This window comes from Dipodomys ordii, unplaced genomic scaffold, assembly GCF_000151885.1.
Source record: "Dipodomys ordii isolate 6190 unplaced genomic scaffold, Dord_2.0 Scaffold34, whole genome shotgun sequence".
In the NCBI taxonomy this organism is placed as follows: Eukaryota; Metazoa; Chordata; class Mammalia; order Rodentia; family Heteromyidae; genus Dipodomys; species Dipodomys ordii.
In genome coordinates this window covers 8,457,273-8,471,795 of record NW_012267250.1, presented here as the reverse complement: position 1 = coordinate 8,471,795, position 14,523 = coordinate 8,457,273, and the positions used below count along the sequence as shown (strand labels likewise).

General features: G+C 40.1%; 1 protein-coding gene across 4 annotated transcripts in view; it reads left to right on the top strand.

Annotated features, from left to right (window-relative positions):
* Ank3 (ankyrin 3, node of Ranvier (ankyrin G)) overlaps positions 1-14,523 on the top strand; it is a 292,644-nt gene that overhangs the window by 186,127 nt on the left and 91,994 nt on the right. For 2 of the 4 annotated variants that reach the window (XM_013017144.1, XM_013017145.1), the window contains exon 21: positions 9,089-9,142. The exons of the other annotated variants lie outside the window; for them this stretch is intronic. In XM_013017144.1, coding sequence (XP_012872598.1) covers positions 9,089-9,142 — 54 coding nt within the window. The remainder of the gene's footprint in view (positions 1-9,088; positions 9,143-14,523) is intronic. 4 annotated transcript variants of the gene reach the window in all.

Genomic DNA, 14,523 nt, shown 5'->3' with positions numbered 1-14,523 from the left:
CAAAAGTTGTAAAGTTCGTTTTTGACATAACGACTTGGACATCTTATTGTTGCAATGGGTCCACCTGTATCCCTATTTAAACGATTTTTTATCCAGCTTTCTTTAAGTACATTGTCTCTAGCTATATGGGTGTGACCCTGGGCTACTGGAGTCAAATGGTTTTTGATTTCATAATGTTAGAACTTGACACTGGAAGGATTCCTTACAGGCCATTCCAGCTGAACATTCATCCAGCATTAGAAGTTATTTGCTTAGGAGCTTCTTTGACCAAATGCTTCCAAAAGTGGGAATTTCTTGATCCCCAAAAACTACCTATTTAAAAAATAAAAATCTCTTTATTATTGAACTTCTTATAGCTTCTCATTATTGATTCAGGCTCTGATATATTTGGTATGGTTGAGGAGAAAAACTTTTCAAATGGCAAAGGACAAAATCCACCTTTCCTATATGACAATCCTTCAGATACTTAAAAGTATTTTTCCTATTTCTTCTTAGTGTTTCTTTTCACTTCCTCCTCCTGTTTTCCTAGTTCTGGGTAACTCTCCTATGCATGTTTCAGTTTGTATATATCCATCCTAATTTCAGATGGCCAGAATGGAGCACAATAGTGAAGATGCTTTGAGATTATGATAGATATTTAACCGAACACAAACAGGATTGTCAGCTAAGGTCCCTAAATTTTCTTTGTATGAACCCTGCTGACCGACATTTGACCAATGATGATCTGTATTGCTCTGTACTACTTCTATATTTCTGCAATCCTAAAATCCACAAGTTCATTGGAATTTTTATTTGATTTTATTTTTTATTTATTAATTTTTTTTGAGTCCGGTTATGGAGCCTGAACTCTGGGCCTGGGCACTGTCCTCCGGCTCTTCAGCTCAAGGCTAGCGCTCTACCACTTGAGCCATAGCACCACTTCCGGCTTTTTTCTTTTTTGCTAATGAGGAATCGAACCCAGGGCCTCATGCATACAAGGCAAGCGCTTTACCACTGAGCCACCGTCCCAGCCTTCATTGGAATTTTAATTCTAAAAGAACTCCTGCAAATTTAATGAGTTTTGACTTCTGACTCATTTGCAAAGTGGTCTTGCTAGAACTTTGACAGTCTTTACTTGGCTTTAGTGCTACCAATTTGAGTGGTGCTTATGTGGCTGACACATGTTCAGTTCCATAAAACCAGAGGCATAATGGGAAGAAAATCTACAAGAATTAGTTGTTACCAGTGGACATTAATATGCAAAATATACTTCCAGTGTATTCCAAGAAAAAAAGAACCATTTTGTAATAGGGAACATGAACATTTTAATCCTAGCATATAACATAGAGTAAATATTTAGGAATTAATATCTACTCATCTTTGTCTCTTTCTCCTTTCCTTCTTTATTTCCTCCTTCTCTTTCTCCTTTTATTTTAGTCTATTCTGACAAATTGGTATAGGTGAAACAATATTTAGACCAATTCCTTAAAAAAAAAAAAAAACTTCAAGGAAGTAGGTACCAGTGGCTCACAGAAGGATTTGAGGATCACCATTTGAAGCCAGCCTGGGCAGGAAAGTCTGTGAGACACATCTACAAAAAATAGCTCAAACAGCTGAAAGTGGAGCTGTGGTTCAAGTAGTACAATGCTAGCCTTGAGCAAAAGAGGCAATACCCAGGCCCTTGCATTCAAACCCAGAGATTGGGGGAGTGGGGTTAGAAACCTTAAGGAAAACAGATGTAGGCAATGTTATTATTAAATGACATAGGGAACAATGGAGTAGAGATGCAGAGAAGAACAAAGTTTGAAGAACCCAGACACTGGTGGCACACATCTGTAATCCTGTCTACTGAGGAGGCAGAGGTCTTGAGGACTGAGGTTCAAAGCCAGTCTGGACAGGAAAATCCAAGAGACTCTTATTTCCAATTAGCCACTGGAAAACCAGAAGTGGCTCTGTTGCTCAAAGTGGTAGAGCACTAGCCTTGAGGAAAAGAGCTCAGGAACAGCACCCAGGCCCCAAGTTCAAGCCCACAATCAAAACTAAATAAATAAGGTTGAAGAACCCATAGAGGGTCTAGGAAAGGATTCAAAGCAACTTTACGTAGAGCAAGGTGCATGACTCAGAGTACGTTGCACAGAGATGGGACAGAGGAGAGGAGATGAACAGAGCAGGGCCTCAAAGGGCCCTGCCTTCACGTTATACCATTTCTGTCCAAAAAATATCTACATGCATGACACCACATACAAAATTCACATCTCAATTCTGCTGCCAGTTAGATCTTTGCATTTTACACTGCAGTTTTTTTTTAATTAAAGCAAAATATGGAAGAGGAAAGAAGTAGGAGGGAGAAGAAAAGACAGGAACAAGGCATGGCTACATACGTACAGGAAGAAATAGAGAAGAGAGAAGGAAGGGAGGGAAGAAAGAAGGAGAGAGAAAAGTATGAGAGAGAGAAAGAATATTGAGATCAAGGTCCATGTTATCTCCTAGTTTGGGTTCCCCATCCAGGGAAATGTCACTGTGGCTCTGGTTCAACTTTGATCACAAATTATAAATTCCTAGAATGTCTTTTGTTAATTGAAAAGAGAGATAAAGAGATAATAGAGTTGGGTGAGGTGATACAGGCCTGTCATCTCAGCGTGGAGGAGTCTAAAGCAGGAAGATAAAGAGTTCAAGTCCATCTTGAACATAAAGTTTAAAAAATCCATTGGGTTTTTTTTTCTTTTTTGGGTCTCTAGCCCCACCTCCCCCCCCCACAAAATTGTAAAGTGTTATATTAGCTTTCAGAATAATGGGTTAAAAAACTACAGATGGAACACAATGAGGAACAGAATAAAACTTTGCAACATAAAACCAAAAGAGGCAGCTCTGTGAAACTGAACTGTTCTGAAAAAAGTTTATGAGGCTACAGCTGAGTGGAACAGTCTCTGGCTAGGAAGAATGATCTAATTTTCAAGCACTTAGAATTTGACAGAGTCTCTTGCTAGGAAGAATGATCTAATTTTCAAGCACTTAGAATTTGACAGAGTTGTGAAATCTCCTTCAGGATCAAATGTGGACACCAAATACTAAAACAAATAGACTAAGTTTATGTGTGATAAAAAATAATTATCAACTAGGTAGAACTTTGAAATATAATAATAAAATGCAGCAGATTGAGTGTCGAAGCTGTGGGGGGGTGGGGGGGAGAACTCAGCTAAGCCTTGTACCCAATGGAAGTATTAAAACCTCCAGATTTCAAAGACCTGAAAGAGCAGAGACCACATGAGTCTATTCCTGCAGATGACTGAAATGTTTACCTGTGTCCCTGCCCCTGGCCAGAGTTCCGATAAATGAATACTTTGGATATCATGAATGAAGTGCTAGCCATTTATTGAGTTCTCTGAGCAAGCTATGAAGCGCTAAACTCCCATCCATGGTGTAATTGCACCCTCCCAGTGAGTCACCCATTTTATAGATGTGGAAAATGTTTCCACAAGATTACCAACTTCCATCAAAACCACTCAGCTAGTCAGGGCTATGGCTGATGGGCAAAGGCTCGGAACTTGCTCTCTACTCCAACAGGGATGCTGTCTAGTAATTCAGATAAAAGTTTTCCATAACTGCTAGATTAGTTAAGTTTGAAATAAGATCACACAGAAAGGATTCTGCAGTCAGATCTTAGCAAATGCTGATTACTCAGTGATTATCTTGATTAAGTCTTTCAAAGTACTTGAGTGTGTTATTGGGACTATTATTATTCCTCATTTACATTTAGTCCTAATTTCAAGTGTGATTAGTCCTAATTTACCTTAAGGAATCAGAGCATCTGAGTTCCTTTGAGTTCACACAATGAAGCAAGCTGGAATTTGAATTTAGATTTCATGTTTAGATTGTCTACTCCATGAGATGCTATAGGCCTTGGGCTTCAGAAAGATACTTGATTAGCATCCAAAAGAAGAAGTTTTAGAGAAGCAGAGGTTGTGGGAGATGTAGAAGTGTACATGGTGGGATGTGAGCTGGACAGAGATACTATGGCTGCAGAAAACATTTCAGCTAGTGTCTAAGAAAGGAAATCACATGTAGGCTTGAAGCTATAGGAAGGGCTGAGCCCATAGAAGCGGTGGCAAGATGGTGATACCGTGTTCCCCAGTACAGAAAGGAAAGCAGGAAATTGTGGGTACTATGAAACTGAAGAGGAAGAGAAAAACTAAAGGTTTAGAGAGGGAGAATTGAGGGAGAGGGGGAAGACCCTAGAAAAAGAGACTCTCCTAGAATCCCTGGGGAAAAGGAAGACTGAGACTAAAGAGAGTTTGGAGATGAGGCTGGATAGTAAGTAGTTAAGAAAGAAGCAACCGAAGAAAGACCCAGTCAGAATGTTGTTGCTGTCTTGAATGTAGCTGACTAATTTCTCTGCAAGGAGAAACGGGCCAGTCAATGGTTAGTGATTAATTTATTGTCTAGTCTTCTTTACAAGTGGCATAGATTAGGTAATGGAAACGGGGGAGGTCATATTCTCCAACTCTCTACCTGGGTTCTGTCTGTAGGCTTCAGTGCTTATTTTCCCAGGTCCACCTTTTCTAATCCTATTTAGAAAATGAAGGTAAATTTTCATGCCAGGATTATAGTGTCTACTTTCCTCTATATTGTCTTTTTCTACCTCTTTGCAGGAAAGCCTCTGCTTTTTCCTTCCTGCAATGGGTTTGTTTATTAACCCAGCTGAGATCACAGGGGCCATGTTCATTGCTGCATCTGGACAAGTTCCAACCCTGAGTCATATATTACTTTAGGAACTCTAACCTAGATGAGGGCACAATAAACTGCTCTGCAGTTGTTGTTGTTGTTTTTTTAAGAAGTCTGTTTAGCTAGGTGCCAGTGGCTCACACCTATAATCCTAGCTACTCAGGAAGCTGACATCTCAGGATCCTGGTTCAAAGCCAGACTAGGCAGGAAAGCCCCATGAGACTCTTATCTCCAATTAACCACCAAAAAAGCTGAAAATGGAGCTGTGGCTCAAAGAGGCAGAGCATCGCCTTGGGCGCAAATACTCAGACAGTGCCTAGGCCCTGAGTTCAAGCCCCAGGACTGGTACAAAACACACACACAAAAAAAAACCAAAAATAACACAACAACAAAAAATGTATAGCCACAATGAGAATATGATTTAAAAATGAATAAATTAGTTTGTACTCAATTTGGGAAAACATTTACAACCTGAACAGAGAGTGCAAGGGCCAACAGCAATTTGTTGTTTAAGAGATATGCAAACTTTGCTATTAGACTCCATTCTTCCTTGGGTTCTTACAGAGCCTAGGACCTTAGAAACCAAAGAACTCGGAAGATGAAAAGAAGAAGTGATGGATGGCCCTCTCTCAAAGGGTCCACACAGCTATTACAATGATAACCACTGCCTCAGACATAAGATTTTCCATCGGACCCATTGCGTGTTTAATTATTTTCCCAACATTCTCCATAAGGTATCACCTATGCTGAAAAGGAAAGTGAAAAAAGATTAGGTTCCAGTGCTGGGTTTATGATTTCAAAGAACAGTATGCCACCAGATGATGGAGGACAAAGGGTTAAAGGGAAGATCTGTACCACTCACGGGCTCATTCCTAGCTAAAGGCACAGGTAGGGAGTAAAGAGGCAAGGTCGAGTTCTCTTTACCTTGAGCATGGGCTTCCACCAACTTCCATCTGAGTTTCCAAGCATGCCCAAAGGTCTCTGATTGTTGAGCTGGGCTGAAGTGCCCCATTGGTGGCTAGTTCCACACATGAATAGCTTAATGGCACAGGAAGCTCTTAAAATAGATGGCGTAGTTCTGGCCTCACACATCACCTCTTGCCTTGCCTTTCCTCTCAGTATATTCACAAGAACCTTGTTTAAATTAACAAAGACTCTTGTTTCCCAACTGCAAAATGAAAGGAGAAACACACATATAAAATCTTCAGAAGCCCATGTAACTGTAACCCCACTGTACAGTATTTTCACAATTAAAAAAAAAATCTTCAGAAGCCAGGAGCTGGTGGCTCACGCCTGTAATTCTAGCTACTCAGGAGGCTGAGATCTGAGGATGGTGGTTCAAAACCAGCCCAGACAGGAAAGTCCATGAGACTCTTGGCTCCATTTAACCACCAGAAAACCAGAAGTGGTGCTGTGGCTCAAGTGGTAGGGCCCTAGCCTTGAGCTGAAGAGCTGAGGGACAGTGCCCAGGTCCAGAGTTCAAGCCCAGGACCACACACACAAAAAAAATCTTCAGAAGTTCCTGTTAATTACTGCCTGACTGTAGGTTAGAATTGGAAATTCATTCATTCATTCATTTGCTCTTTGATTTATGCCAGTACCAGGGCTTGAATTCGGGGCTTTGTGTTCTTGCTTGGCTTTTTCACTCAAGGTTGGCACACTACCATTTGAGGCACACAGCCACTGGTTAATTGATGATAAATGTCTCATAGACTACCTTCAAACCACAATTTCTCAAATTCACAATTTTCAAGCCTCCTCAGTTGCTATGATAACAGGTATGAGCCACCAATGCCCTGATTTAGAAATGGACTTTTAGAATTAAAATACTGAGTGGTCCAAGGTCCTACTCCAACCGTATTCCTTCTCTTTCCTAGTTCTACTTCCTTACTTTATTGAGAATGGAAATAGCTGGAAGTCAGGGGAGAAGTTTTGTGAATAAATATAGTCATTGGGACTCTCTAGGCTGAATGTTTATTATCAAGATGTTGGACAGGATATAAATCAGATAAGGTCTGGATTTGAGGGGAAACATTTTTTTCAAAGTTATGTGTATTTTATGTTCCTTAGTTGAACCTTCAGCAACTTGAACATGCTTGATCTAATTTCTTACAATTCACTCTTGGTAAGAAATACCACCTAGAGTTGCTGTGAAATGGAAAGAAGTTATTTGATGTATTTGTCCATTGTGACTGGCATCCATAGGTCCCCAACAAGCATCAGCTCCTCTTTTTTTTTTTTTTTTCCTTTTGGTCAGATAGCTTTGAGTAGCCACTTCCTGTGTTAGGGTTACAATCAAGGCAGATAAGCATGAGAAATGCAGAACTTTGACTATGTGAGTCTTTAGACAAAAAGTAGGCAAAAAATTATTGCATTTCCACCTACTGTTGAATATATTTTGCTTTGCCACTTGGATGACAATTTGAGTGTGTGTGTCTGTGTGTGTGTGTGCGCGCACACGCGCATGCACCCACGTGCATGTGTCTGCCAGTCCTGGGGCTTGAACTTAGGTCCTGGGCACTGACCCTGACTTTTTCTGCTCAAGGCTACTCTACCACTTGAGCCACAGCTCCATTTCTGGCTTTTTCTTGTCATTTATTGTTGATAAGAGTCTCACAAAGACTGGGAACATGGCTCAGTGGTAGAGTGCTTGCCTAGCATGCATGAAGCCCTGGATTCGATTCCTCAGTACCACATAAACAGAAAAAGCCAGAAGTAGCACTGTGGCTCAGAGTGGTAGAGTGCTAGCCTTGAGCAAAAGAAGCTCAGGGACAGTGCGTAGACCCTGAGTTCAAGCTCCAGGATTGGCAAAATGTGGTTACTCAAAGCTCTCTGACCAAAAAACAAGAAGAGTCTCACAAAGTTTTCTGCCAAAGCTGGCTTTGAACTGAGATCCTCAGATCGCAACTTCCGGAGTAGCTAGGATTGGATTACAGGCATGAGTCACCAGCTTGTGGATGACAATTGTTGCTTTATAATCTAATTTCAAGGGCCCTAAAAATCTGAGCTAAACCAGTCCTTCCCTACATCTTATTAACCTCTCACTTTATTCAAGCTGGCTCCTTTTCTTCCTCTCTTCCTGTCTCAAGCCACACACCCTTCACTCAACCTTGGCTGAATAGACTCAATACAAAGTGCTGCCTTTCTTTGTTCCTTGGAGTACTTTGCCTGTACCTCCTCTTGTTCATCTCCTGCCATAATGGTACCATGGTTTAAGCAATCTGATTATGTAGCTTCCAAATTAGATTTTCTGTCCCTGCCTTAACATCAGAGTTTGAAAGAATAAATCACATGTCTAAATACACTTCTTTACCTACAAAAGGAGACCTCACCCCAGGGGTGAGGTTTAAATGAGGTGTACAGCACACGTGTCCAGTCTGTCACTGGGAAGCATTAGGTAAACAGCAGTACAATAGTTATATTATTTGCATCCTGGTCTTTCCCAAGGTACATCTCACTGATGTGCCTACCACCTGGGTATTCCAGATGTGGTTTGTAGATCAGCAATGTTGCAAGTTACCTGAGTGAGAGTTCCCAGGCTACCCTAGGCCGACACAGCAGCAAGGTGTCAGGTGATATAAATATGCATACTGAAATTTGACCCGATTTATCTAATTCAATTTAGTTGTTGAAGCTGGCATTTTAATTACAACTGTTAGTTCCTATCTGGACACTAGCTAGTTAATTCTATACACACAATGCTGTCATTACATGGATGTCCTGTACTTAATACAATTCCTTTAAATCAGCAGCTATCCCAGTGTGGTGGCTGGACCAGGAAGCATCAGATTCACATAGGCAGCTTGTTAGGATTGCATATTTTTAGTTCCTTTCTGGTACATATTACAGATCATAAACCACGGCTTTGAAAACATAGGGAAGCTACCTGAAACACACTAATAACATGCATCCTCATCTTCCTGTCTTGTGATTTCTTTCCTTCCTTCCTTTTTTCTCTTCTCTCTCTTTCTCTTTCTCTCTCTCTCTCTCTCTTATCAGTCATGGGCCTGACACTGTCCCTGAGCTCTTCAGCTCAAAGCTAGTACTCTACCACTTGAGCACTCTACCACAGACTTTCCTGCCCTGGCTGGCTTTGAACCTGGATTCTCAGACCTCAGCCTCTTGAGTAGCTAGAATTACAGATGTGAGACACTGGTACCCAGCTTCTCTTCTATCTCTTACAGAAGCAAATAAGGTAGAATATTGCCATCTTGAGTTTCCCTTCATGTCTAAAGGTACTTGTACCATCTCCTTGCCTAACCCTAGCAGGCTGATTGTGACATATCCGCAGTCCTATTTCTGGTGGATGGAATTCATAGCCTATATGATTATCCTGCCATCCCTGTGTTTTACTCTGTTTTGTTAATTTTATTCATTTTTTGAATAGGTGATAGACGCACATGGTACAAAACTCTCAAGGTACAAGAATTTACAGTAAAAAGTAAGTCTCCCTCCCTCTCAGCACCACGATATAGCTGGGCAATCACCAACCTTCCAATCAATCTACACATTCATTGAGCATCTACTGTGTTCCAGGTGCAATTCTTGACACTGGATATGGAACAAACCAGACAAAAACCCTAGCCCTCCTGGAGTCTACCATTTAATTGCCAATTTCTTAGTAACATTCTAAGTTTTCTATAGCTAGCATACTAGGAAGTCAAAATGACTGATTTTTTTTAATCCCACCTTTCCCATATTTTAATTGTAGTTTGAGTTTTCATGACCTTGAAATGGAGCTCTCAGTTCTATTTGATAAGGAAGCAAGAGTTAAATGAGATATGTACCGCAGCAAGCATAGTGCCCAGAACATAGTAAATGCTCAATGAATAATGTGTTACTTATAATGACTTGATCTCATTCTGCAGTCCTGTGGTGCTGACTGGAACTGGTTAAGGGACATACTTTCTCACTACTTTTCATTTTCTGTCTTTACTATATGATCAAAAAATCACTTTGTAAAGAATGATTCACAATAAATTTAAGTCATCTGAAATCTTATCCTTCACTACTTGTATATTATACTATTACTGAGTTTAAATCCACCTCCTACTAAGTCACTATAGACATTAGATTCCTCTTTTTTCTTTCTAATTCAGTTTATTCAATCTTAGGCAACTCAGCTATCTTGTACTATTATTTAGAGGCATTTTGTACTATGAATTTTGCCTTTGTGATGTTACGAAATACATATCTAAGAGAGATTTTGAATTTCACATGACAAGTACTCCTGAGCAAAATGTCTATAAGTATAATTGTATATTGTTAGTTAAAGAAATTTATTTTATGTTTCAACTCTCTAGCCAGGTGAGAAAACAACTTTCATTTTCTTAAAAAATAATGCTGATGATAGGACAGAAAAGGAATTGAAGAAAATTACAGGGAGAGGAAGAATGTAAAGAGGAAAGAGAGAAGGACACATTTAAATATTAGGCCGAGAACTATTTTATTTAGCAAGAAGAGCGTCATTGCAAGATGGAAAGGAAGTTGTATTAAGTAGATTATATCATGCACTTGAAATCTAAAAAGGAATGAGGATGCAGCTATTTGGTCCACTTATAGTCCCGATGATCATTTGAAATAATCTTGTGTTTTTCTCTTTTTTGTTGTTCATGAAAATTTATGAATCTATGCGTGGTTCATTATGGTACAGGAAATCTCTTCACCAAGTCATGATTTAAGGTGGACTAGGAAAGAGGATATCCAGGAAACTGAAGAGAAGTACTTCCAATGGCATTAGCATTTTGTGGTTGATGGTAGGATTTATGTAGATTTGAGGAGTTTTGTGTTCTCCTTAAATCACTTTCTCTGTTCTGGTATATTATTGACAAACATGGGTGAATAAGTACCCAAGATGCATGGTATAAAGTCAGTGCTGCACAGAAGAGGTCTTCTCTAATGGTGCTGACTGCTGTCCTCCTCCCAGTGTTTATCTGTCCTAATCTGATAACAAACCACTGAGTGAACTGTAATTTATTAGGGATGCATTAGGTAGCGAGTGTTGACCTCTCTGGCTTACCTTTTGGACCTTATCATTTCTCATTTCTCTCTGGTATTGTACCAGCCCATCTCTAAGCTCAGTGGTTTTATATATTATTATCTCCCAGGGCTCTGTGAGTTAGTGGGGCTCAGCTGCTCTCTGGAATCTTTCAGAGATTAGATAGTCAGATAGCAGCTGAGGCAGATGTCATGTGACCAGATGTCCAAGATGATGATTTCCTGCAGAGGTCTGCCACTTCATCTAAGATAGCTGGGACAGCTGAGCACTGGCTAGCATTATCTGTATCTCTGTCTCTCTCTTTCCCCAACCCTCCAGAAGTAAACTTCTTTCTAACAGAGTAGTGTCAAGGTAACCAGATGTCTTACATTGGACTGGCGTACCCTGAACATATGTTCTAAGACACTGAGCTTCCTGATCTCAAACATAGAAGTCATGCAAAATCACTTTCTTTGAATTTTATTGTTCACAACTCTGTCCAAGCCAGATTCAAGCAAGGGTACAACACAACAGCACAAAGTTGTATGAGGACAACTTTAAAGACTACTAATCCCTCTTTCCAAACAATAGAAAATTTAACCTTTAACACAGATATTATTCTGCTGTACCAAACATATCTGGAAACAATATATTTTACCGTGTGTGTGTGTGTGTGTGTGTGTGTGTGTGTGTGAATGTGTGTGTGTATGTGTGTATGTATGTGTGTGTGTGTGTATGTATTTTGGGGGTGGTGCTGGAGTCGGAGTCTTAACAGTTGTTAGATATGCAATCTACCATGCTTCTATCACTGTTTGCTTTAGTTTTTTTTATTTTTTTAAATAGGATCTCATATTTATGCCCAGGTCAGCTATATCACAATCCACTTGGGAGAACAGGTGTACCACATGATATGACCTGGTCAGCTTTTTTTTTTTTTTCCTGAGATGAGATCTCCTGAATGTTTTGCCTGAGCTGGTCTTAAACTGCAGTCTTCCTGGTCTCCATCTTCTGTGTAAACTAGGATTTCAGACATGAGCCACTGAGCTTATTGTAACTATCTGTCTATCTATCAACCTACCTACTTACCTAGCTACCTATCTTTACCTATGTATTTCTCATTGAATTATTGTAGTCCATTAATAGAATTACTTTGATTGGCTTATACACCCATACCTATTGGTCAGAAGCTGTGAAAAAAATTATTTTTGGATTATATAGTAAAGTTGAAGAAGTTAACATATTGCTCCGAATTCATTTCATTGCTTTCTCTTTTTATTTTTGTCAGTTGTGGGGCCTGAACTCTGGGCTTGGGAGCTCAGCTCTTCAGCTCAAGGCTAGCACTCTACTTCTTGAGCCACAGCACCACTTCTGACTTTTTTTGCTTATGTGGTACTGAGGAATCAAACCCAGGGCCTCATGCATGCCAGGCAAGCACTCTACCACTGAGCCACCTTCCCAGCCCTGCTTTCTAATTTTTAATATAGTCATGTTTTATAAAATGTTTTATTAGGGCTCTCTCTGCTCTTTTCTAGCTCTTTCTCAGCTCTTTCCTTCTCTTCTCTTTCCCAGCTCCCTTCTCTTTCCTAACTCTCTCTTTCCCACCTTTCCCAGACACTCTGTTTTCTAGCTCTTTTCTCTCTTTTCTAGCTCTTTTCTCTTTCTTTCCCAGCTCTCTCTCTTTCCCAGCTCTCCCAGCTCTCTTTCCCAGGCCTTTCCCCACCGCATGGAGGGCCAAGATGGCCTGGTGCCAGCCAGAATGATGAATAAACCTACCCCTTACCTGAAAAAAAAAAGTTGTATTAGGAGAATGGGTTAATTTTGTTGTCTAAACATTTATTTATTTATTTATTTTTATTTACTCAATCAGCAGTATTTCTTGAGTATATTGAGCCACACCTAGAGTTTGGTAATAAAGAGTAAGACAATTTGCTGCTATAGTTGTTTTATTTTGTTTACCAGTAGACATAAAAACAATTTAAATACTAAGCATCTAACTCTTCCATATAGATATTTGGGCACCAGAGAAAGCTAATAATAGTCCCAGTGCTGATTAAGTCATTACTTGATGCATTATTTCAGTTAATCATTGTAAGAATTTTTAGGTTAGTCTTAGATAAAGGCTGCCTTACTATCCCAGTTTGTTGTTGTTGCTGGTGGCAGTGGAGTTTGTTGTTTGTTTACTGAGACTCTGGAGCCCAGACTAGCCTCACACTCAAAATCCTCTGGCCTCTCTGTCCTTCAATGAACTACCACACCCGGGTTTTATAAAAGTTGAATCTATGACTCAAAGCAATTAAGTAACATTTCAAAGGTCGAGCAATGGTGGCTCATGCTTGTAAACCAAGCTATTCAGGAGGCGAAGATCTATGGATGATGGTTCAAAGCCAGCCCAGGCTAAAATGTTCATGAGACTCTTGTTTTCAAGAGTCTCAAAAAATCCAGCAAAAAGCTGGAACTGGAGGTTATGGCTCAACTAGTAGGTGCCAGCTGTGAACAAATGAGGGGGTGGAAAAAACCCAAGCAAGCGTAAGCTTTATGAATTCTTGTTTCTGTACCTGCACCAAAAAGAAAAGAAAAAAGTGGGAGAGCTTGGATTTGAATCTAGCACATACACTTCTCAAAACTGGCTTAAAATAATAACATTGTCTTTTTTTTTTGGTCAGTCGTGGGGCTTGAACTGTGGTCCTGGGCACTATCCCTAAGCTCTTTAGCTCAAAGTGAATGCTCTACCACTTAAGCCACAGCACCACTTTGTTTTTCTGGTGGTTAATAGAAGGTAAGAGTCTCACAGACTTTCCTGCCAGGGCTGGCTTTGAAGCAGGATCCTGAGATCTCAGCCTCCTGAGTAACTAGGATTATAGGCGTGAGCCACCAGTGCCCACTTAGCCTTGTCTTTATTTCTAAATTCTGTGAGAAGTAATTTTACTACTGTAAAATAGCACATAATTACTTCCCATCATCAGGTTATTTGATTTTACTTACTCTTTGGTCAAATGTATATACAACTTTGACCAGGACTTCTTTTGGTAACCATTCAGAAATCCTAGAAGGATAGGTAAAGAATAATAGAAATTTACTTTCATTGAAACTTAGTATGCTGATCATAAGCTTAATTTGAAAAGTGCCAAATAACTGTGGCTTGGAGATTTAAAAACAAAAAAAAAACCAAAACCAATATCTTATTCAAACCATAAATTCCCTAAGTATTTATAGTGTGCTGCCAATATGCCTGGTCCAAGAAAAAAAGAGGTCATCTTGTTAGACAATGGGAGAGACTAAGAAGGTGATTTATATCCACCCCACATGCTGAATGGGAGGCCAGAGAGCATCTCAGAAGACACAAGGACTGGAGAAATTAGCCATTAGCCGAGTAGCAAAGAAAGGGAAAATTTTCCTTCCTGAAGGTGCACCCCTCTTAAAGGCTCAAAGTCGAAAAGTTTAAGGAATTCAAGGAACTGAAATAGTTCTCTGAGGAGAGGGGATGGTGGGTGTGGAAGGATGGCCAGAGTTGACAAGAACTCCACAGGAAGGGGCCATGCAGCCCAGGCCTTGTTGGAGAGTTTGAGTGAATGTTAAGTCTTCAAGCAAGACTTTGCTAGTTTGGGTTCTGTTTTTCAAATGGGGGGGAGAACCCCAGACTAGTGCCAGCTGGAAAATTGCTTTTCTGCTTGGGAATAGCATTCCGTATTTCGATCCAGTGTTATAAGTGAGTTCCCTTAGATAGACAGTGTTCCTAGCCCAGCTGAGCAGACTTATCAGGTCATCTTGATAATGTGGGAGTCTTCTGTTTATTTGTTATACATTTTGTCCCCCACTTCATCAGATTCAATTCGCTGTATAGTTCA